General features: G+C 51.5%; 1 protein-coding gene across 5 annotated transcripts in view; it reads left to right on the forward strand.

Annotated features, from left to right (window-relative positions):
* STPG1 (sperm tail PG-rich repeat containing 1) overlaps positions 1-23134 on the forward strand; it is a 48069-nt gene extending 24935 nt beyond the window's left edge. For all 5 annotated transcript variants that reach the window (XM_045782281.2, XM_087858654.1, XM_045782278.2 and 2 more), the window contains 5 exons: positions 2125-2295; positions 6692-6800; positions 10500-10665; positions 18347-18537; positions 20512-23134. In XM_045782281.2, coding sequence (XP_045638237.1) covers positions 2125-2295; positions 6692-6800; positions 10500-10665; positions 18347-18537; positions 20512-20588 — 714 coding nt within the window. In that variant the 3' untranslated portion in view covers positions 20589-23134. The remainder of the gene's footprint in view (positions 1-2124; positions 2296-6691; positions 6801-10499; positions 10666-18346; positions 18538-20511) is intronic.
* Positions 23135-24755: the final 1621 nt, after the last annotated feature.

A 24755-nucleotide genomic window follows, 5' to 3' on the forward strand; every position in this document is an offset into this window, starting at 1 on the left:
ATTTCAGCTCTATTCTGAGACAAATTCTATTACAATGCTTTATGAAACTTGGCTTCAAATGAACAATTAGAATAATTTTTCCCCAAAAGTGTGTTTGTAGGTGTTCTAGGCCAAAAAGATTTTATGATCCAGTAAGTTTCAGAAAGGCTGGGTAAGTCAAGTTAGGTTTGTTCACGGTAGGACTTCTCCGGGTACCTACCACGGTGGTATGTATTATGAGTCTTCGACATGGGAACATGCTATGAGTCTTCTCAAATTAATTTGGCTCTGGAACTCTCTCCCCGCTGCTGCCACCATCAACACTCACTTATCTTATAGAACTGGTATGCCAAGGAACACTCTGGGAAATGGTGCTTTAGAAAAATGTGCTTGCCTCATCTGTCGGCTGAGTCAGGATAGGCATGCTACAATCGGGATCCCTGGGGGTGGTTTCCCCTTACCAGCCTTTACCAGCCTTCCTTGATGGAAGTGAAAAGGAAAGGTGTGCCTATCCCATTGGGCAGAGGAGAGAGAGGGTACTGATTCTCCTTGAACCAGAATATCCCACAGTCAGTCATCAGCTGATTATCTTGTAAATGAAAACATACATTGCTTTATTCCTTTTGAGTTTCCCTTCTTAGAATGGAATATCTAATCTACATCACGTAGTGGGGGCAGACGGGCGCTAATGTTGGTTCCACCCCTCAACTAGCAGAGAAGTCCGGTGGCCTCATCCCTAAAGTGGGGATAATCATAATATCCACTCCCCACGTTTTTCAAGAGGATTAAATGCAATAGCCCATGAAAAGCACTCAGTTAACTATTGCCCGAAATGCAAAGAGCATAGGGGGCTGGGGTAACCTTCCTTCTGGGAGCATCAGTGAATCCTGACAATTAGGAGAAGGCTGACTGGGACTTGAACCCAGGTTAGACTCTGAACAGCCGAGACTCTGGACAAGAACACGTTTGCCCCAGGGAGCCCATCCGCCTGTATACCATCGGTGGTCCATAGACTATATGTCGAGAACCATTGCCGTCAAGCTCAGGGCGAGGGGCTGGGAGGGGGGGGGGTGCGGGTTAACGCCGTCCCACAGCCTCACCGGCTTTCTGTGCTTGTGTACGTGTTGGCCTCTGCCTGGCTGAGGAAACCCAGGGTGGTGTTCTCAAGCTCTTAGCCATAAAATTATGAGAATCTTTTGTTTGTTTTATCAGCCTCCAATACTTGCCATACTCTGCTAGGGTAAAGCGATGTTATCACCTAGTTTCTATGGCTTTTGCCCCTTTTCATTTGGCAAACATTCTGTTTGTTGTGTTGGGTTTTTTTTTTAACTGAAAATAGCTTGTTAGGGCTTCCCGGAAGGCGTAGGATTGGTTCTACTGAAAGAAGAAAAGCTGTGGTGTTCTATGTGATCAGCAATCAGGGGGCACCTGCTCAGTTACGCATCTGCCTTCGGCTCAGGTCATGATCCTGGGGTCCTGGGATGGAGCCCTGCATCTGGCTCCCTGCTCAGCGGGGAGTCTGCTTCTCCCTCTCTCTCTGCCCCTCCCCCTGCTCGTGCTCGCTCTCTCATTCTCCCAAATAAATAAATAAATAAATAAATAAATAAATCTAAAAAAAAAAAAGAAATCAGCTATTAGGTGGAGGGTAGGAGGCATGGGTGGACAGCAAGCCCCACCGACCCTTGTGCCTTTAAGACATTAGAAGCAAATTTGTTATTTAGGCAATTCAGATTCCTTAATCTTAGAAACAAGGCGTGAGGTTTTACTCAGAAGGAAAGCCTCGGCTGGAGGAAAAAGTCTAAAGCTTCCCATCGTATAAATTACCCAACAGCTGATGAGTCAAGGGTAAGTGCCCTGAAACGGGATTGGGTGGCAATGCATTTATGGCAAAATTATTTTTGCCAAGTCCCAAATGTAAGATGAATAATTTGAGTTAGTTTACAGAAGTTGAAACAGGTCAGAACTTGCGTTCTCGAAGAGCAAATCCTCAAAGCCTGAGGTCAGTTTATTGTTGCTACCTGCCGGAGTTTCAGCTTTCACACAATGCTTCTAGACCTAGCGCTGGGCTCCATTCCTCTGACATCTGGCCTGTGGAGCCAGGAGATGATGTGAGAGTGGCTGATGCCTTTGGCTTTCTCCTTGCAGCGCTCCCGATTGGACACCATCATTTCTAAATACCCTGCAGCTAACGCGTACACCATCCCTTCACGTTTTGTCTCGAAGAAAGACTTCAGTAATTCCTGTTCCAGCATGTTCCAGTTGCCAAGCTTTGCAAAAGTCCTCAAATTTGAAACTCCTGCACCAAACCAGTACAATGTAAGAACGTCATGTGCGCTTGTTAAATATATACTGAATGAATGCTTTCCTAAAATAAACCAAGGTGGGCGACGCTTTGGGAAATAGCATCCTAATGCAATTGATAAACCAGGTAGCATTTGTTGACTGCCCAGCAGATACATAAGGCTGCGCAAGGCTTTATGGAGAATTGGCAGAACCCAGAGAAAAATGTGAGCGCGGAGGTCAGGGGGAAGCAGTAGGAAGACCACGCCCCGGAGAATACTTACGATAATCACTACTACTACAGAACCTTTCTGGGACAGTATTCTCATCTGTAAGAATTATTATTTTCTGCATTATCTGCAGTCACTATCCATTTACTGCTTGGGTTTTTATATGGAAAAGAAGCTTCCCTATTTCCATATCAGAAACTGGGTTTTTAACAGTAATGCTCCGCCAATTACAATCACTTTGTCGTTATGGAAGCAGAACGGTATGAATAATGGTGAAGAGATGGAGTCAGGTTCAAATGTCGACTGTGCCACTTTCTAACTGTGTGGCCCTGGGCATGTCTCTTCAGCTTTCAGGACTCAGGTTATTGATCTGCAAAGGGGGGAAACGTGTGTACTTCGTAGTGTTAATGCAAATATTATACTAGGTCATCTGAGCTGAGTGCTTAGCCCAGCCGCTGCCGCACAAGGACTCCACCGTCCCTGGAGATCGGCAGGGCTGCCTTTGGGGGAAGTCACGTTACCTCTTGAGCCTCAGTTGTAAAATGGAATCAATTATACTCACCCTACAGGGTGATGATGAGAACCAAATGAGACAGCAAATGCGGAAACCCTCTAAAATACATAAGAAGTGAATTGTATATAGGTATTAATATTATTATGACATATTGCAAAATATTTTGGTCTTAGAGTACGTCATTTTTAATTTCCTATTTCTTTTATGATACTTATAAACAATATTTATTTTTCTGACTACAAAGACCCTGCCGACCTTCTGTGATCGATCCAATCAATTGTAATGTGCTCAAAACGATATATGAGCTGCTAGGCTGGCATGTCCAATAGAAATATAATGGTAGCCACATACATCATTTAAATCTTGGGTGCCCGCGTGTCTCAGTCAGTTAAGCGTCTGCCTTCAGCTCGGGTCATGATCCTGGGGTCCTGGGATCGAGTCCCACATCGGGCTCCCTCCTCAGCCGGGAGTCTGCTTCTCCCTCTCCCCCTCCCCCCAACTCGTGCTCATTCTCTCTCTCTTTTGGAAAAAGAAATAAATAAAATCTTTAAATCGTCCCAGTAGCCACATTTGAAAGTAAAAAGGAACAGGTGAAATCCATTTTAAGAATACATTTTATTTAACCTAGTATATTCAAAATACTATTTCCATGTCTAATCAATATAAAAATTATTAATTATACTTATGATTATATATATAATTATAAATAAAAATAACTGATGTTTTACATTCTTTCCATCTATCTTTACAATCCAGTGTGTGTTTTATACTTTCAGCACATCTGAATTTGGGTCAGCCGTGTTTGCAGTGCTCCATAGCCGGGGGCTACTCTGTTAGCAGCACATCTCTAGACAGTCTTCCCCTGGGATAATCAGAGCCTGAAAATAATGGTGATGATGATGGTGACGAAGTCCTTTTCCAGGCCTATGTACTGTTCTAAGCATTGTGCCTTCATCTTATGTAATATTCATGAGAATCCATGAAGTGGGTTCTCTCTTTCAGTTTCTGCAAGAGGAGGCTGACGCTCAGGGAGGGAAGGGATTTGCCCAAAGTTGTCCTGCTCAAAGGGACCATTTGCCTGTCAGTGAGCACAGGTAGGTGGCTGAGGTCTAGAGCTGGAGAGTGATCAGTCATCATGCGCCAGCCCTGCTGGGTCTCCCTTCATGGACTCTGTGGCTACTCTGTGCTAGACCGGTGAAACTGCTCAGATTCCAGTGGGGACCTCAAGACAAAGCTAGTAAACAGGCAAACGAAATAATTACAAACTGTGGCCAGCTTTGAGGCAGACGAATAGTTGGAGCTTGAGAGATAGAATATGTGGAGAATATGGGGGATGACAGCATCATGTACTTTAGACTGGGTGGTCAGAGAGGGCTGAGGCTGAGACCTAAGAATTGAAGGAAGAGCCAGAGTTGAGGGAACAGTATGTGCAAAGGTCCTGGGACAGCAAGCAGCTGAGCCTTGGGGAACTACAAGAAGGTAGCTGGAGTAGCATTAGCTAGGAGGAGAGGGGATAAGGGGAAGCCAGACAGATAGGCAGGGGCTAGATCATTCAGGACCCTAAAGACCCTGGGACAGATTTGGTTCTCTATGGGAAGGCTTTGAGGGGGATGACATCATCTGATATACTTTTTAAAAAAGTTCCCTCCAGTAGCAGTATGGAGAATGGACCACCGTTCAGGCGAAGAGTGGATTTTGAAAAACCAGTTAGGAGACTATTATGCTAATAGGAGAGAGGTCAAGGCCTGGTTCAAGAAATTGATAATGTTCTTGGCCATTGCACCTTTGCCATTCCTGAGAGAGGGAGTTAGTGTTTTATGCATCTGCCAGCACAACCCACTGTGCACTCCTTCACCCGGCTTCACATCTCCAGTGCCCCGCACAGGTCCTGGTATGCGGTACACTGCAGTAAATGCTTATGACGTTGAAGGAATTACCCCCAGTAGTATATAGTCGTTAATCTAGAAAAGACAGCTTCCCAAGTCAGAGCTCAGACCTTCTGCCAACGGATTGATTTTAAGAACGTGGTTTTTGTTGATTATTGTTTTATTGAGACTGAAACTAATTCATGTTCTTCATTAAATATATTCAAGCATTTTAGAGATCCATGAACTGGAAAAGCAGAATTCTCTTCTAATTCTGCCCTCTCAAGCAAACCACCATCAAAAACAGGTGCAATTTCTTTCAGAGTCTCTTCCTCCTCCCTTACTCCAGTATTAGGATTATGCTGTCCACCGTACACATGCATTTTCTATTCAACTAGAGCCTGGATTTCTTTTCCCCATGGTGGTACAGTAAACCTGCTGCTTTCTTCCCCCCAACCTGCCAGTGGAACTAGCTGACTGTTTTCCTCGTCTAATGGTGAAATCTTCCAGTGAAACAGACTCCAAGTATACAAAAATGCTCCCTTTTTCAGTTGTTTTTCTGTCTGGGTGAGGAATAAGGCTGAAATCGTGTTTTGTCTACAGGAGGCTTTTTTCAGATCTGGAGAACAATGGTTGAGTCAACTGGCAAGAAGCAGAAATGTGGTAATCCTGTTAGCCACACTGCAGCCGAGGGCTGTTAGGGCTTTTCTTTGCCTTTGCTTACCCTGATCCCCCACCTCTCTATTCGAGTCCTTTCTCCCTATACCGTGTTATTACTTCCTCTCCGGCAACCTGGCTCCTGTCCTTCTGTCCAGTAATTAGCCTGCTCCATCTGATGTTTTTGTTTGCCTTCCCTGCATGCATTCTAGCCATTAGGACCCTGGGAAAAGCTGAATTCCTCCGCCTTTGTAAACACAAAATCAAAATGCCATCTGCATTTCTTGAGAAACATTTTTTTTTAAACAAGGGAGTATCTCAGAAAAATCAAACCATCCTGGCCCCAGCAAATAGTTTCACTCATTCAGTAAATATTCCCAGTCACTGCATTTACGATTTTTATTGCTTCTTTATCTAATGAATACAAGGACTGACTACAAATTGGCATTTAAAATATGTATGATTCACGTATAGCAGAGGAATGATCTCAGGGTTCTTTTCTTTTTTCTCTCTCTCTCTCTCCTATTATTTTTAGAGTGCTGAACACACTGTATATTGTGTGGAATAGTCAAAATTCTTAATTTCTGGCCAGTCCAGAAAAGTCGAGACAAGGGAGTGTTACAGATCTGATCATAATCTTAAATTACCTGATGCCCTTGTGTGCCCCCAAATCCTGCATTCATAGGAGGGTTGTTTGAACAATAAGGAATCAGGGTGGGGGTATGTCGGACTCAGGGTCCTGAAAGGAATACAACTCATAGAAAAAATAAGGAAAATGCGCATTTGCAGTGTTATAGACATGAAAAGATGCTGTCCTAGAGGTGTTGTCTGCGGACTGCTGTCACCCCTAAGAGCGGGGGTACCGATCTGCTTTTCAGGTGAGAACACCCAAGTTCAGAGACACTGAACAGTCTGCAGCATCGCGCCCCGTGTGTGGCAGACCCGAGACGAGCCTGGCAGCCCCGAGACGAGCCTGGCAGCCCGGTCTCCGGGCTCCTCTCTGGGCTCGGTCCGCTGTCCCATGAGGGTTGACCAGACATCCGCCCGTGATCACAAACTCCTCGGCCACTCCAGCTGGGCTGATGGCAAAGGCACAGCCGGGGGTCCCTTTTCCACGCGCGTCCCTTCACTTTCCGAGGAACAGCCTGCTTGTGTTCTGCCCGCAGGCCTCTGTCTCGTACTGCAAGCAGAGAAACAACGTCTGTGCCCGAGCCGGGTTTATGTCCAAAACCCCGAGAGGATTTTTCGCTGTCCCTGAAACAGGACCTGCCCCAGGTAAGCAGCCACCTTGCACGGGCCCTGACCTACGGGTTAACGTACCAGATCCGCTCTGTGGGGACCGTTGCTTCATAGGGAGTCTCTGTGGAAGGAGTTCGGCTTTGGGGGGAAGGGGATACGAAACAGGTGCTGAACAAAAAGGAGAGAGCCGAGAAGACCCGGGTCTCCCCCTCCAGGGGAAGAAGGGCTGCTCTGGCAATGGCCCCCAAAGCAGCCTCGTTGGCCTCCCCTTTCATGACCGGGCACACCGGCTCTGGGCCGCCAGATGGGGAAGTGTGCACATTTGCGTGGCCCAGGCGTCTTCACAGGCCACGGGGGGCACTCAGTGCCCTGAGTGTCCGGACCCTTCCTTTCCTCCTGAGCCTAGAGGGGACCTCATCAGCTAGTCAGTCACCGAGCACTGGGACATGGCTCTGTTAACCGCGAGCCTGCTCCGTGCTCAGTATTTTCCGCGCAGTCCTCACCCGTCCTCCTTGGCCTGCGCTCTTAGTCCCGCGTTGCAGGTGAGGAGAGGGGCCTCGGAGTGGAAGTGGCCTGCTCAGCGTCACACAGCGGGCGGGGGCAGGCCTAAGCCCAGAGGGGTCTGACTGAGGGCACTGTTGCCCCTGTCAGCCCACGGTGACTTCTGAAACTGCCCAGGACCCGGCCTGCGAGTGTTTTCCTCTCTGGGCTGGGAGCCCTGTCGCTCTGTCCTGTTTCTCAGACCCACTCCCCGCTTCCAGCCTCAGGGAAAGGCTTCCAGAGAGGTCAGGCGATGCCGCCATTGGCGCTTGGGGAGCCCTGGTCAAAGCAGACCTTCCCAATGGGTCCTGAAGACACGCGCCCCACCGCCACCCCGAGGGAGCCTTGAGCCCCCGAGCTGAGAGGAGGAGCGGGGAGGGTTTGCCTGCTGGATCACACCTCTCGGAGGCGAGGCGGGGCGGGGGTAAAACTGTGCCTGTTGGATTTCAGCAAATCCAGAAGATCAGTCTGAAGCAGAGGAACAAAAGCAGCCCTAATTAGGAGCTAAAGCTCCCCTGGCTTGCGTCAGCATGGGCAAAGCCCCGCCTCGTTTGTTTATGCAGAGCAAAGCCCGCATCCCTGGAGTCTGGCCAGAGGCCCTGCCAGCGAGCCCCGCTGTGTGGGATGCGGGCACCTTCTCAGCCAGCCACACGTGCCCACTCCTTCCAGGAGGGTCCTCAGGGGCCCCTGGCCCCTTGTAACGGAGCAGGAGGGGGAGAGGTGGGGACCGGTATGTGTTAAACTCCTCCTGTGTGCCAGAGGCTTACGCTTCTCATGGAATGATCTCCAAACCCTGTGCGGGGTTCGGCCAGCACGCGATGGTGTGCTCAGAAAGTATGAGCTACTATTATTGATCCCCGTTTGACAGGCGAAAATGGTACTTAGAAAGCAGGTAACTGGCCCAGGGTCCCTTCGTGGATTTGAGTCCAGGCCCATCCCACTTGATACCTGGTGCCTCAGACCCTCCCCAGTCGAAACTTGCCTGGGGAGTCTGCCCTTCCGCGATAAACACTCAGCTTTGACCTCTCGGAAATAACTCTGGTCGTTCCTTCTCCTCCGGCTGGGGGAAAACAGATGTGGAGCTGGGACTGGCATCCCTGCCGGGTCCCTGTCCCAGCTGCTCTCAGGGCCCCTCCTCGGGGACTGCGGGCCAGGACCGGCCCACCTCCAACTCTGAGCAAAACGCTCACCCTCGTGCATTTGCCGGTTGGATTTTCTAAAGTTTACCTTTGCCAAGCACGTCGCAAGTGGCCTCCTCTCTATTTTTCCTTAAAATAAAAAAAAGGCTATTAGGATGGGGGAAACGCTGATGTCAAAGTGTCACTTGACACACGTGGGTTTCAGCGTGGGAACTGCACTGTGAGCTCAACTCCGTGTAGTCTTCCAACCACGCTCAGGAAAAGACGAGAAGGAAATACACCAGCACTTACGCTTGGTTGTCTCTGGGCTGAGGAGCATAAGTGTCTTTTTCTCCTTGCTTCTGCTTTTCAGCATTTGATAATCAAGCCATAGCTTTCACCTTTTTGTGGAACAGAAAAAAATATATATTTTGTATATATACAAATATATACCTATTTACACGCTCATGAGAGAAAAAGAAACATAATGTGAGAGATGTATACCGCTATTATAAAGACTGCTAACTGGACATTTGCCGTTTTTTAACTTAAACATCTATTGGGAACATCTTTTCATGTTATTAAGAAACCTCCTAAGAATATAATTGTTGAAACAGGTGTATGGTATTCCATTGCATGGCGGTACAGTGAGATAAGGACCTAATGGCCTCTTACTGGAAATGTAGGTCACTAATATACATAGAGAGGCAGCAAACATCCTTGTAGCTCACAGCTTGTGTGCAATCAAGTCTATTTCCTTATATTAATTGCTTGAAGTGAAATTGCTAAGTCAAAAGTATGTAAAATATTTAAGGTTTTGGGTTTTTAAAAAAATATTGCTGACCAAATTGCTCTTCAGCAGAGAAGTAATTTTTCCTCCTGCTTCTGTGAGGCACCTGTTTCTTCTCACCTTTGCCACCACTGCGTATGATCATTTAAACAATCCTTATCTCGCTAATACCCCATATTGTTGTTTTCAGTATCTTGCAGTGGAAAAGTAGATTTTCTTTAAAACGAAATCAATCTTACAATGTTTAGAAAACGTGAAATATTTTTCCCACCCACAATGCGACCACTTCTCTGGGTTCCTACCAGTTTTTATTCGGAGGGGTCCATTTGTACCTAGATGTCAACATAATATATAGGGACTTTGAGGCATGATTTTCACTCACCTTTATTTGCAAAAATATGGCCATGAGGCCTTATGGTCTCCATATTCATCATGGCCAGCGCCGACCTTCCACCAGACGGGGTGCTGTTTGCCTCTAGTGTTGGACCTTCAGGCCACGCACCCCTCCTCACACTGCGCACTGTGGTGTGCGTCTCTATGCTTAGAGCATTTCCGCGTTGAACAATTTCCTTAATTTCTGAGTAGTGGGAAGGCTGGGTCAGAGGGTCTAGACATCCGCAAGAGTTTACTCAGTACTGCCTCTTTGCGTTCCAAAACACCTACGCCCCCCGACAGGGCTCCCAACAATTTAGGGGTGAGACTGCCTCCTCTTCCCCCAACCCAGGCCATTCTCTTCCTCTGTGAAGCTTTGTGCGCAGCCAAATTAGTTTTATTCTCTCACAGTTTCTTGAAACAGGGCATGGTGGGACAGCAGGGACTTTGGAGACAGGTGGCCCTGCGTCCACATAATAGGTGCTAAATAAATATTTGCTGACTGCATAATAGTTACTAAACGACTACTATGTGCCAGGAACTTCAATATTACTCAACTCTCCTAACCACCCCGTTGTTGGAAGAATTATTCTTACCTCATGGAGGAGGAAGCCGGGCTTAGCTCCCAGTTAGATGAAATCTTTTTGACAAATCATTCAGTATCTCCGAGTCTCCCTTTCTTCCTCTTTACGATGGAGGTGACGAGGACCCCTCTAGCCGGGCTGCTGTGAGCGCTAAACGAGCACGTGGTACATGTTTCCTAGAGAGCGAGTGAAATTTTCAGTTACTTCAGGCAACAGGCCATCGTGGAGCGATACCACCTTATAGGACTAAATGTATTCTAGGTGCGAGGTACTGCTTTTCATTTACTTGAGAAGAGGTCCTTATCCTGTTTTAAAATGTCTTTCTTCTTAGGGCATTATAATATCAACGAATCCCTTGTGAAGCAGTCGCCAAAGGTATCAATGTCTTGTTTTAAATCCAAAACTGGACGTGGACTGCAACTGCCATCAACAGGCCCGGGACCTGGTTATTACAACCCCAATGATCACACCAAAATTCTGAAAAAGGCTCTTATCCCGTGAGTCCTGATTATGCTGATCTTTCTCTTGAAGGTGGTTCTGGGGAAGGACCCGACAGAAGCAGAAAAGGAAGGGGTGTCACTGGTTGGAAGGACAACGGCTCCAGGTCACTGTCTGGGGGCCCTCATGGACATAGTGGGTGTCCAATAAATATTTACTGAAAGCATAATACTTACCGAGCTACTACTGTGTGCCAGGAACTTGACATCTTAGTCAACCATCATAATGACCCCGTTGTAGGAATTGTTACTCTTACTTCATAGACTGGGAAGCGAGGCTCCAGTGAGGCTGAGGATTTGCCTGTGTGCACACAGCTAACTTGAAAGGCCACTGGGAATCAGGCTCAGGACTATCTGGATCCTTCCACATCCCTCATGACGATGCGCTGTCTTGGTGCTGACATTATTCTATTTTTATAACATAAAATCTTTCCTGGGGTGGCAGGATACACAGCAGCAAGGGGCTGTCACCGTTTTGTGCTGATAGGTTGCAAGTCTAGACAGTGAGGTTGGTCGGACCTGCTGGATGTGAACTTCAGCCCTGCTGTTCTCGGGCTGTGCGACCTAGGGCACTGTACTGAGCCCTCGGAGCCTCCGTGTTCTCATCTGTGAAGTAGAGTGGGGATAATTCCTGCCTCATAGCGTTGCTTTCGGATTTTCTGTGTTTGGCGTGGTGTAGGTGCAAATGGTGACAATCTTAGCACAAATGCAAAAAGTGAAGATGGGGATTTGTGTTAACCCGTTTGATTTCCTATGCATTTAATATTACTTTCACCAGACAGGTATAAGAACTCACAGGGCTTATTTATTCCTCAGATGGTTCTAGAACTAGAACTAACTGTAAGGTCAGGCCTCCTGTCCCCCTCTAAGACCTCACCCCGGTATAGTCCTCTCCAGGCAGGTTTGGCTCCGGGGGGGCGGAGGGGAGGCTGACCTGCAGGGCGGGCCCCCCAGAGAGGTCAGGCAGGTGGCCAGGCTCATACCACAGTGGGTGAGACGTCCAGACAACCAGGGGAGGCTGGCAACAGCGGGCCTACTCTGACCGTCAGGGCAGGACAAGGAGACGGGGTTGGGGAGAAGAACAAGGCATGAACCTGCTGGGTCAAACTTAGGATCTCGAGAAGGGACTCAGACCCCAGATGGAATCCACTGGGTAAGTCCCTTCTGCCCTTCGGTTCTTGGGTTTGGCAGGTCGGCCCCTCACAGGCTCCAGGGCTCAAAACTGGGGCAGGACGGCTTCAGGAACAAGGCTCTCTGAACGTCAGGGACTTCGGCCTCTGGGCTGGCGTAGGGCACCGCTGCACACCACCTTTCCCCTGCTGTGCCAGCGAGTAGAGTGGGTAAGAGGACAGGGTTTGGAGCTAGCAGAACCGGTGTGAGTCGCGGCTCTGTCCCTTCCAGAGGCTTCTCCTCTCCGAGCCTCAGTTTCCATGTCAAGTGGAGATAAGGGTCTCATCTCATGGGGGTTTCGTGAGGGTTAGATGAGGATTTTATCATCACAGCTGCTGCTGTTCTGTATCGAACGCATATGAGCATATAGGATACCACTCCTCTTTGGCATAGCCACTCAGGCCCCTAGCTTGAATCTGGAAGCTTCTTCGAGGCCGTGGTGAAAAGGAGAGCGGAGAACACTCAGTGTTGAGCTGCTTTCCCCAGAGAAGTGCCATTTGGCCTTTGCTAAAGTGTGGACGAGCGGTTTGAAATCATTCTCATTTTATGACATTTGCATCTGTGGGTCACCAGGCTCTGTCGGTTTCTGGGTCTGTGCTGGAGGCTGTAGGGGTGCTCGGGTGAACGGGGTGAACCATATGTACCTTCAGCTGGGCTCACCTGGGAACGACTCCAGAGCAAAGCAGAGGCGCGCACAACAAAATGCTGGATCATGTGGCCCCAAGGCCGTGTTGCTGCACAGATCCCCAAGGGTAGTCTTTCCAGCTGGGTGCCGTGTAGTGGTGCTGGCGTGGCTGGGGGTGTCTGGGGATCCCTGGCTGTCTGGGGTGCCTTGTGAATGACACATCTTTGGTTAACAAGTCTAGGAAGCACTGCATAGGGACCCTCTAGGAACATCACAGTGTACCTGGCCCGATTAAAGGCTCTGAGATGTCCTGAAGTAAAGAAACCTATTAAACCCAGTGTGTCTTAAACTTGGGTTCCCCCTGGTGAGTACATGGTGCCCTGGGTGGGACATTTGTGTTAATTTCCCCCATGGTCTGGGGCTGCTCTCAGCACCTCCCTGGGCCTTATTTCTCTATGTGTTTAAAAAAAGAGGGAGGTCTCTCCATTTCTGGCACTCCGGGACCCCAAATTTGCTCACCATGTCATTCAGGAGCACGTACTGGGGGTAGTGAACACGGAGCCAGCCCGGACCCACAAAGGAGGTCCAAAATTACATGTATTTTTAATTGACATGGAAAGGATACAGCTGAGAAATCTCTAAAACAAGAAGATAAAACTCATGTGCTCTGGGGTAGTCTAAACAAGCATCCATCTGTTTATGTTCAAGGATGAAGAAATGAGTTAATAGAAAGCAAAGATACAACTGAATACCCTGTATTGAGGGAGTATCCAGACTCCAGTCTCGCAAACTGGAGTTCTATTTCCTCTCCTGTGTCCCTGAAGGGAAGAGAGGGACAGGGGCTGCGGGAGGGGGTGGGGGACAGGGGCTGCTGGGATCATCAGGTCCCTGAGAAGGTTTGCATTGTTTCCTCCCCATCTCTATGTAACTTCGTTGAGACTTTATCCACACCAAGTCTGAGCACAGTTCCCTCTCCAGGGCTGCACGGGGCAGCGGCGGAGAACCTGGGAGTCATCACCAGGTCTCCTGGTGGCAAGCAAGTACCCTAGGTGTCACGCCCATGTGACATGACGTGAGGCCTCTCCTTATTTGTCTTGAATTGCAAGTGCTTGGCTCTTTATTTGGGGGGAGGGTCCCAGCTTGCAAAAATTACCTTTTGGCTCCGCTTTCTTGAGGATGCAGGAAGAATCGGGAGATATTAGTTGTCCCTAGAACTGTTGGTCCCATGTTACACACCAACAAAAGGGAAGCCCAGGGAGTGGAGGATTGGGTGATGTCCCGGGAGTGCTCAGGAGGCTGGCAAGGGGCCAGGCATGGGCTTGTCTCCACTCTCCTCGCTGGCCTCCAGAGCTGAGAATGGGCTGCAGAGGCAACGGGGCTAGCGGGGGTGTGTGTACACCCGGCTCCGAGTCTGGCAGCGCTGAACCTCCCGCCTTCCCCACTCGCCAGCTCTGGGAGCCTGGGGGCAGGGTGGGGGTCCTGGACTCCCAGGACTTCAAATTCAGCCCTGCACATTGTGAAATGAACACTTGGTAATGTGCTTGCGAGGATGAATTCACCAGGTCTGGAGCAAGGTAAGCTTTCGATACGTGTAACTTGTATTTTTATTGCGATATGTGAACAGGTCGTCTGTACTCACCTGTGCTTCTCAAGTGGCCCCTGGAGGGCAGATGCTGTGCGAAGGGCTGGCAGGGTGTTCGGATGACCAGGTCTGGGCTCCCTAGCTGAAGAACAGGGCACGGGTGTCTCTTAGCTGTGGCCACCTTCCGACTCAAAGCTAAAGGCGTTTATCAGCTTGCAGGGGGGACTTTCGAAGAGAAGTGAAGTGTCAGCTTCAGGTCTTCAAAACCGTCACTGTGATGAGTCAGCGAATCAGGGTGAGTCAGGATAAGGGCTTTTTAGAGATCAAACTGGTCCCTCCTGGGTGCTGCCCTCCACGCACACTCGCCAGCAGCGAGGGGAAACGCCCACTGACATCTTCCTAACCCTTGATCTACTTCCTGGAGTTTCTAAGCCACTGGTTTTGCACAGACACGCTGTCCTGCCACAGCCAGAGCTGAAGAATCAAACCCTGTTGGCCCCACTCCAATTTGGGTAATTATCATGACCCACCTAAAGTTCCCCTGGGATTTTCAGTTAGCTATGGGCTGCTTCTTCCCAAGCGGCTGTAATCTGTCACCCTCTACCTGTTAAACAGATGCTGCATTCCACCCCAGAGGCAACCGGCTGCCCTTTAATGAAGAGAAAAAATTGCCCCTTTATTCCTCCCGACCCTGGGAATCCCCGAGGCAGAGTGAATCGGTGCCTGGGAGTGTCCCGAGGGTCTCGGATGCCTTCCCCAAGTGACCCGCTGAGTCCTCCGAGACATTCATTATTCTTGGACATTTACAAACAGCTCACATTGGGAGCTGCAAACATACTTAATCCAGTTGTGGCCAACTCAGAGCCTTTGATAGATGTTTTCTTTCTACGGGGCAGGACCAGGTTGGCTTTTATACCTGAGCAATGAGGCTCATAAAAGGCCCGGTCACCATGCACTGAGGCCAGCCCTGGGTCTGATCCAGCCAGATCTTTGTGATCTGCCCAGCCCCACCTTGCCATGGAGGGAGCGGCCCTGAATGATGGTAAAACTGTCAGGTGGGGTTCAGATGTCTGGACTCCCCGATTGGCTGCCACCCCTCTATTTTCTCTGCAGTTCAGCAAATGTCCTGGGGAATTGGGATGGGGCCTCAAAGATGAGTCAGACACAGTCCCCTGCCTTAAAGAGCTAGGCACGTAAAGAGCGTTAGAAAACCTAGCATGTTCTGTGCAGAGAAAAGAAGAAGGGCTAGAACATATCCAGGGCCCAGCCACGCTGAGCTTTCATGGATATCACCTCCTGTCATGCTCCCAGCTCCCCCACAGGGCAGTACTGTCACATAGAGTACGGAGGAAGGTGGTGGAGTAAGGAGTGGCATGCAGGTCCAGCTGACTCCAGGACCCATGCTGCTCTGTGAAGCCCCAGGAAGGGTGGTGGGGGAGGGAGAGGGCAGTGGCCACGGAAGTTTCCCTGAAGGATGCAAGATGTGAAGACTGCTCAGAGTTTGCAGGGAAAAGAGGTGATCCTGGCAGAAGGAACAGCATAGGCAAAGGCAAGGAGTGGTCGAACAGTGCTGTGTTGGGGTTTCTGGAAGGTCAAATGGAAGCAAGGGGCATGGGAGGTTAGGCTGGATGGAGAGGACGTAAATGGGAGCTATTCCTTTAACTTCTCATCGGGGTCTGTGAGGGTGGATGGTCAGAAGCAGGTGAACATCCTAGAGGTCACGGGTGCATTGAGGGCTGAAGGCAATCTAGGAGGCTCAGTGGCCTCTGCCACCTTGTCCCAGTTCCTGCCACATGCGCTGCACGGCGTGCCTCGAGCGTGCTCTTACCCCTGCTGTTTCCTCTGCGGGAAATGTCCCCTTTCTACCTGAAGAATTCCTGCTTACGTTTCAGGGCAAATGTTAGCTTTTCTAGGGTAAAGTTCTGGATTCATTGGAATTTCTGCCCCCCTCCCGTGCAATGTTTTTACCTTTATTCTAATATTTCATGTTTAAAAAAAATAATATTAGTAAAGTACCTTCATAAGAATCTTCATAAGAATCCTGGATGGAAGGTATTATTACCCCATTTCACAGATGAAGGAACTGAGCCTTGGGGAGGCTGAGACTTCTCTAAGGTCACACGGCTGGTGATGGGGAAGTGCAGATTCAAACCCACGTTTGTCTGGGAGCGAAGCCTATACTTCCTTAAGTTGTCACCAGCCACGACTGTCACTAGCAGGGGATTGTCAAGCACTTGGGAGCATTCAGGGTCTGTGTCTTCGCACAGAACCGTCTGGACTCCCCAGCGTGCCTGGCTCATGGCTGCACACATGGCTGGGGCTCTTTAAAGATCCAGAGAGCTGAGCTGCGGTGCTGAGATCTCCTGGGCACGTTGATGGGGTGGAGGGCCAGGGACTTCTCTAGGCCCTCTTGCCAAGAATCCTGGCGAGCCGCTGGCCCGGCCTCCTGCAGGCTGTCTCCGGTTAGGACAGCTGATACCTCATGGCCTTTTCAAAGAATGGGGCCCGGGGGTGACCCAGACCGCTGGGGTGACCTCACGCAGTGGTTGGCTCACTGCGGCTCCAGCTTTTAGGACTCCTGCCTGTCTCTCAGTGATGCCGGTCCCACACTCATCAAATTTCTGGGGGTGCTTTGAAGGGGTGACACAAGCCGGAACAAGGAGAAGCCAGCTTTCATTTCGAAGGGGAGGGGTGGTTCATCACATAAACTATAACCTGTTCTTCATGTCACCTGGAGGGGAAGAAAGAGGCAAGGCTTTTTCTCCTTTTCCTGTGGGCACCTTTGTTCTAAATATAAGCACCCTGCCAGCTGCTCCCCCGTCCTAAGATGGGAGCCTCAAACAGATTTATGACGACTTTCAACGGCTTGGCCGTGGGAGTGGCCGGCCTGCCTCAGGGTGACTCTGTGTGAGGGGGGCCCCCAGCCACACTTTCCCGAGGCTCCGTTGCTCCTGAGACCAAGCAGCAGGCCGTGGCTTCCAGGATCATCCTACCAACAGCAGCTGCTGTTTCTGAGCACGTCCTGTGCGCGGGTGTGCCGCCAAGTGCCCTCTTCTCTCCACTCGCCAACTGCTTTCCAGAGACAGGTCTTGCTGCTCCTTGCCGCAGGGACGGACAGGCCGAGGGACCCGTCGAGGTCTCACAGCCAGTCAGTGGGATGACTAGAATTCAGAGGCAGGTCTGTGCGACGTTCAGTCTCAAAGATTGCCCTCTGCCGTGATGTCTTCCCCAGACTGCTAGGCCCTGGAGGCTTGAGTTCGGTGCTGGCATTGCCACTCATTGGCTCGGTGACTTGGGGGGACTTGCTTTCCCTCTCTGGGCGCCGATTTCTTTAGCACGGTGAGGAGGTTGGATAGGACACCTCTAGGTCTCCTCTAGCTCTCTGAGTTTAAAAATGCCCTTGCTTCCAAAGGTGTTGGCCAAAGGGCAGCAGAGCCCCAGCGGCCAGGAATCCCGGTCCCCTCCTCTGTTTGGATGTGTTGGCTTCTAGCGGGGGTGACTCTCCTGTGGCTGTTCCGTACCGTGAGAACTTTCCCTTTCCTTTTGGTGAAAGACCGTAGACGAAGCCTCGGGTGTGAGATGGGAGCGGGCAGCCCTTCTACTGCACGGCCAGGAGAGGAGTGTGATTCCCAGAACAACCCCCAGAATTCCCTGGGCAACAGGTGGACTTCTTTGAACCACAGCCTGGTGGATGATCCCAGCTGGAAGGGACCTTAGAGGATATCATGTCCAGTCTCCTCATTGTGCAGATGGGGAGACTGAGGCCCAGAGTGAGTTAGTGACAGAGCCGGGGCTCCGGCACGGGTTCCATTCACCTTTCATTCACTCTCTCAGCGCTGGATGCAAAAGACTCCTTTTCCTGAAGGGCAGGGAGATGGACCCGAGAAGGAACAATCACAGTGTAAGTGGTCCGCGTGAGACGGAGGGCTGCCACGTGACTGGAGCTGGCACGCGGCTGCTGTTCCTGACCCGCTCAGCCACTTCGCCTATAAAGCACCTGCTGGGCCCTCACACTGTGCTGCCCCCCCCCCAACTACAGTGTGCGGCGCGTCACCTCCTTGAACCCGGACCACAAGCCTATGACATTAGGACTGGGAAAACCGCCATAGTGCAGAAGGGAAAAGTGGGGTCTGGGGGGCCCCCCCGCTCAGGAGCGGTGGAGCCCGGCTCCGCCAGGTCTCCTGGTGCTGGTGCGGTCCTCGTGCAGACCGCTCGGTCCAGGCCAGGGCTTGGCTTGGGCTAAAAACAACTGTTTCCCCGATAGACCGCTTGAGTGCCGTCTTCATGGTTTGTCTTTTTTGAAGGAAGAACCCCATCCTGAACTTCTCGGCGCAGCCCTTGCCCCTGCCCCCGAAGCCGCCCCTCCCAGGCCCAGGGCAGTACGAGATCGTGGACTACGCGGGGCCCCCCAGGCACTTCATCTCTAGTGCGTCGTTTGTGTCCAACACCAGCCGGTGGACAGGAGCCCCGTCCCAGCCAGGCCTGCCGGGCCCAGGTCAGAGGTTTTAAATGACTATAAAAACCAAATCTAGAATTGTTTGTCATTCCTGGGCCATCAAATGTCACTGATTTATGGGCTGTTTGCCAAACAGGCTGCAGAGGTTAGAGTCGATCTAGAAGATTTTAAGCTTGCACGTTCAGATTACGAAAGGGTTTTTTTTTTGTTTTTTGTTTTTTTTAAAGGTGGAAGGGCTCTTAGTGTTAATCCAGGCCAGGGATTCATCACCAATGACCGTGGATGTCCAAGAGGCACAGAGATGGGCTCCAGAGGGGTCTGTGACCCCGAACTTGCCTGCAGACGTGGAGCAGGAAGACATTAATTTTTGGAGAAAGGGGCCATAGCTGTTGCCAGATTGCCCAGTGATTGCATGTTCTTAGAAATGTTTAGATCACTGGCCTGATCCGGCCGAATCACTGGATACTGGGGCCCGGAGAGCAAGGTGTGCACTGAGCCACAGAGAGAGAGCGGCAGGGCAGGACAGCAGGCTGTTTCCCCTCTGTGCCCTGTGGTCACGAGACACACCAGGGATTGTTCCCTGGAGCAGCTCCTGGGAGCTGTCTCGTGCTGCGCCCTTTTTCCAGATGGCTGACTCGGGGGGACCCTGTCACTTCTGGGACCTACCTGAGAGCTAACAGCGTGAGGACCCACTCCAGCAGCTGCTCTCTGTACTCCCTGACCTCTCTGTAGCTCTCTTCGAGCCCCTTAGCTGTTTGCCACCCCTGACGTCGGCCAGAGCTGGTGGCACTGGGGACTGACAGCTGTGCTGGTGGTGTGGGAGGGGGAAGGCAGAGCCGAGGGGGCTGTAGGTCTGCGTAATTCAGTCTTTCAGTGAGCACTGGGGATGCTCCCACCCTGGGGGGACAGAAGTGACTAAGCTTGGTGCTGACCCCCAGAGGCGTCAGTCTGGTAGGGGAGACAGCTTCCCCTCCACGCATGCAGGTGAGGAAAACGTAAGGTGGACAGGACGGGGAAAGCCATTCTTAGAGCTTTGGAAATGTAGAAATAATGATAATCAAGTCAAGAAGACTGCAGAGGTTTGACCTGGGGGTCGCTGGTTAGTCCAGGCAGGGCTCAGCTTGGTTGGGCAAAGGTACTAATACTCCGTACACGCGTGGGCTCCAGGAGGCCCGGGGCCCAGCGAGGATCCTGTGTGGCCCAGGCCTCTAGGAGCTTTTCCTGAGGGTCTTCTCCCTGCTACACGCAGTGTGGGACACCTGGCGCCCAGGCACAGGCCACTTCCCGCTGCCGTGATCACCTGCACCACGGTGGGCTTCCCTGAGGGCTGGCCTGGGAGTAAGCCCCATGCAAACATCGGCCTTCTTGGCATCTGGTGCGTGCAGATGGGCCTGGACTGCCAGTGCTCCCATCGGCCTGGACCCTCATTAACCAAACCAGCATCAGCCGGAGAGTTTCCATTCATCCCCGTGTGGTCCTGGCAGCTGGTCTCCTGGAGAGAATGTGCCTGAATTTATCATGGCTTTCAGTTTTCTGGAAATTTCTTTTTCTTTCTTTCTTTCTTTTTTTAAGTATAGGCTTCACGCCCAGTGTGGAGCTTGAACTCATGACCCAGAGATCAAGAGTCACAGGCTGTATCAACTGAGCCATCCAGGCACCCCTTCTGGAAATTTCTGAACTAAATGAAAACAAAACCCCACCAAGCTGACACCTTGCTTCTTTAAAAGTATTGCTTTACTTGATAGTTTTTTCTAAACTGATAGAAAACTCTTTTGTAAATTTTCTTCTGTTAAAGAAGTTACAGGGAGTTAAAGAAGGCTGAAAGCCAGAGTTCAAGTCCTGCCTCCGCCAGGCCAGCCCCTTCCCCTCTGCCTCCCCATGTGTAAGATAAGGGGCTGGGACGGGGTTACCCCTGGTGTTGCCAGCTGTGATGTAGGATGCCAGGGGCTTGAGCAGCTGGCCTTTGCGCTCTTAATACACTCTCTCTCTCTCTCTCTCTCTCTCGCCTCACAGCCACATACAGTCCGGAATTCCCTGGAAAGCAGTCCTTTCTCTACAACGAGGACAACAAATGGATCCCAGTGTCGTAGGGACCTCACACAAGCTCAGGGAGAACCCTGGCCACCGGCTGCCCCACCCAGGTTCCCCAGGACGTTCATTCAGAGAATGCCCATTTCGTGCGTGACCGATGACCTCTGGGGCAGCTCTGCCCCCACCCCTCCGCCCCCGGCTGGTGTAGAGCTGGGCTCCTGCATTTGTCCTTGTCTTGAGCTGCCCCCTGGAGATTGGACTTCCTCTCCTACTGACTCCAGTGGTTTCCTGAGCAGAAACGAGGCGTGGACAGAGCCTCCCTCGGTGACTTCGCCATGCACCTGTCCACGATGGCTTTCGCAGGCCTCCCCACGGATGTAAGGGGCTGCTGAAGCTCGGACTCCAGGGAGAAGGCGGCCAACGGCAGATTCCCCATCTAGAAGCCTGACGCTGAGCCACGGCTCTGGGGTCCAGAGTGCACCTGCAGGGTGGACCACGCAGGACCGCAGCCCCGCACGCTCCCATCCTTCGGCCTTGACTGCCAGACTTCCCCTGGAGTCTCAGGAGCTGCGAAGGTCCAGAGGTGCTTGTGACAGACATGAAGGGGTTGCTGGGCCCTTGTCTCCAGCTAAGCCTTTGTATTTCACGTTCCGGAAGACCATGGCAGCCAGTCACCGTGGTCACTTGTGTTCATTGCCACCTTCAGGAGAGGCCCCCACATCCACTTAGTGGCTCAGTGTTTGGCAGCCCATGAGGGCAGGAGCCTGCTGGAGTCAGGGCCCCGGAAACCGCGACTCTGAGGGCGCAGGGAGGCCTTGCGCTGCTTGGTGCCTGCGGGTTCGTTCTTTCCCCGAGACTTCCCTGTGCCCGGGCCTGGCCTCCGTCTCCTCCCAGACCCCCTGCTCGAGTCCGACATGGTCTTTAGTGATCTTTTCTGGCCTGCCAAATCGGTTTCCTCCTGGCAAGACGAAGAAATTCCCAAAAAACCAAGGGGAACTGGAACTAAGCCTATGTCCCCTCCTTCCCCAAATACTGATGTTCACGTCTGCAAGTGCAAGGCTCTGGAGCAGCCCCCTGCCCGCTCCCCACGCAGTCAAGGCCTCCCACTCCCCGGGCCCCGCCTCTGACTTTTCTCTGTGACCAGAGAATGGCCTTCCTGTCAGAATGGCGGCTGACTGGCCCTCCCTTTGGGGAGGGGTGGGCGAGGAAGAAGGAGGGAGAAGCCTAGAATACCGTATCCGATTAAACTGAATTCTTGCATCTCACAAAAGCTGGCCTTTTAGTGAACCCCCGATTCCCTCAAATGCCTGCTGCTTTGGGATGAGCAGGAGGTGGCCTGAAGCACCTGGCAAACCTCGAGGCAGGATGCCCTCTGCCCCCCTCCTGTCAGGTCCGTAGCTTCTCCCTGAAGGAAAAAGGTCATGAGGCTCAAGGTCACACCTCGGGGGGCTGGGCAGGTAGTGCATGGAGGAAAGTAGGTTAGGCCGGGATGGGTTGTGGGAGCTGAGGCCACTCGTCTCAAGGGGCACCCAGCACGGCTCCAGCTAACTGTTGCCAGAGCTGTTTGACAGAAATCTGGGAAGTCTTTAAAATGCGAAATCTCCTGATGGGAGATGTTGACAACCATCTTTCAACTTGGAATTTTTCATTCGGGCTAAAGGAAACTTCTGCAGGCCACCCGTTGTCCGCTTGGGTTCTAGAAGTTCTGGAAGACCCTTTCGACGTTGGCACTTGATGCTGTAACTTTCTTTGACCCCAGACTCTTGACAATGGGGCCAGACCCCAACGCCTTGGTTTTTAGGTCCCTCGACCCTGGGGGACCTTTAGCAGGAGATTGGGCTGGATGCCGTCGGCCCTGGGGTCTCTGTGGGCAGAGGCTGGGAAATGTATAGGAAAACGAACCAGGTCTCTCCTCCCCTCGGGCAGCTGGGCTCAGCCCCGGCAGGTAAAGGCTGTCTCTCCAGAGGAGCCCCCTCCGCGTGGGGTCAGGAAAGAGGGCGCTCTGGGAAAAGAACGGCAGGGCTGCCCTTGGCCAGTCTGAATCTGGGTTCTGTTGAAGACATGACTGGAGCTGAGGCGCTGAGCTCAGAGGGTCTGTCTCGACCGCGTCTAGCCCCAAGGTGTCATGAGCTGCCTACGGCTCCATCCGGCCCAGTGCTTCTCAGACCCTGGCCATACAATAGGATCCCCTTGGGAGCTGTTACAGAGACAGCCTGCCGAGGCCCCAACCCTCAGAGTTCTGACCTAACTGATCTGACGTAGGGTCTGGGCCTTGGTATCCGTATTAAAGTCCTCAGCGTGATGATAATGTCTAGTTGGGGTTAGGATACACTGAGAGCTTAATAAAGTATTTTCCAAATTTTAACGTACATGCCAATCACTTGGGTATCTTGTTATAAAAGGCAGATTCTGTAGGTCTGCGGTGGGGCCTCAGAGTCTGCGTTTCATTTTCTTTTTTTAAGAAAATTGAGTTATAGTTGACGTATAACATTGCGATAGTTTCAGGCGGAAGCATTTCTTATGAGCTATCAGGTGATGCCGATGCTGCTGGTCTAGGGACCCACTTAGGGTAGCAAGGGTCTAATAAATACACTTAATTGCTCAACTCTGGCCTTCCATTTGTTCGCTCACCTGCTGTTTGTCTATTTGCCCTCCTCCCTCCCCCCTCTTTCTTTCCCTCCCTCCCGCCCTTCTCCTCATTCCCTCACTTACTCATCCCTTACGCCACTGTCCTCCTCCATCCCTTTCCCCCATTGCTGGCCACTTGTCTTCCAGGGCAAAGCCACCAGGCAGGGGATGCACTCTCCACCAGTGACGGCCACCTTCCCAAAGTGACTCCTGTTTGGAAAGGACTTACCTTCACTCCTTTCCCCCTTTGACTCTTTGGAGCAAAAGACGGTCCTAGAATGGCAGCTGTTAGGCTCAGGAGGCACCCTGGGCCCCCGACTTCTTGGAAGGCCGGGCTCCCTTTGAGATCCAAATGGCCTTTGTTGGCATTGACAGCCCTGGTCTCATCATGTGGTGGCTGTGCTGGGGAGAACCGAGCCCTGGTGGCTTTACTGCGGCTGCCGGATGGCAGGCACGGGCTGCCCGGCTTCCTTCCTGAACTCTGCGGCAGGCTCTGCACGGATACTGACCCCTCAGGTGTACTAGCCCAGCCAGACCCTGGCAGATGACAAAGGCTTCAAGGCCTGTATAATTACAGCCTCTCTGGAGCAGTGGTTCTTGACCTTGACGACACACTGTAATCACGGGGGGGGGGGGGGGTTGCTTTAAAAAGTTCTGAGGTCTGGGTCCACCCCCAGAAGTTCTGATTTAAATGCTCCAGGGTGGGGGTCGCCTGGCTGGCTCAGTCAGTAGAGCATGTGACGCTTGATCTTGGGGTCAGTTTGAGCCCCACGTTGGGTGTAGAGCTTACTTAGAAACAAAACATTTGGGACGCCTGGGTGGCTCAGCCGGTTAAGCGTTTGCCGTTGGCTTGGGTCGTGACCTCAGGGTCCTGGGACTGAGTCCTGAGCCTGGCTCCTTGTTCGGGCAGCAGCCTGCTTCTCCCTCTGCCTGCCGCTCCCCCTGCTTGTGCTCTCTCTCTCTCAAATAAATAAAATCTTTAAAAAAGAATTTTTAAAGATAAAGAAATGTTCTACGGTGGGGTCTGGGCAGTGGGGAAAGGGGTAAAAGCTGCCCAGGTGATTCCAAGAGGCAAAGCAAGGTGGGGAAGCACCACCTGCCTGCTTCCCAGCTGCTTCCGGGAGGGGAGCTGGCAGGAAGCGCAAGGAAGAAAGGAAACGCTGAGCACCTCCGTGCGCCTGCGCACTCCGCCCTCCCGCCCTCACGCATCGTCCTGCGCTGACAGCTTGGGTGACGCCTTAGCTGTGGTGAGGCCTAGAATGGACACAGCCACCCTGGACGCCTCTAAGGTCCCTCGAGCCGTGCCATGCAAGCCGTATGGGTGTCTGAGACCACAGGAGACATCAGTAATACTGATCCTGGCTTCAAATTTTGATATTTTGTTCATCATGGATTTTTTTTTTTGCCTTTATTAAAACAAAACACAACAAAAAAACATTGCATTGATTTCTCTTGATTACTGAGCTCTTTGAGTCCTCCTAATTTTTGTGCCTGAGATTCGGGCCTCGCTGGCCTGACCCTAGCCCTGGCCCTGACTCCAGGCAGGGAGGTGGGAATGAGGACCACTGGCTCTGACTGTCAGAGCTTAGAGGCCCTTG

The sequence above is a fragment of the Ursus americanus genome, chromosome 33, assembly GCF_024610735.1.
Source record: "Ursus americanus isolate L20-20 chromosome 33, mUrsAme1.1.p, whole genome shotgun sequence".
NCBI classification, from domain to species: domain Eukaryota; kingdom Metazoa; phylum Chordata; class Mammalia; order Carnivora; family Ursidae; genus Ursus; species Ursus americanus.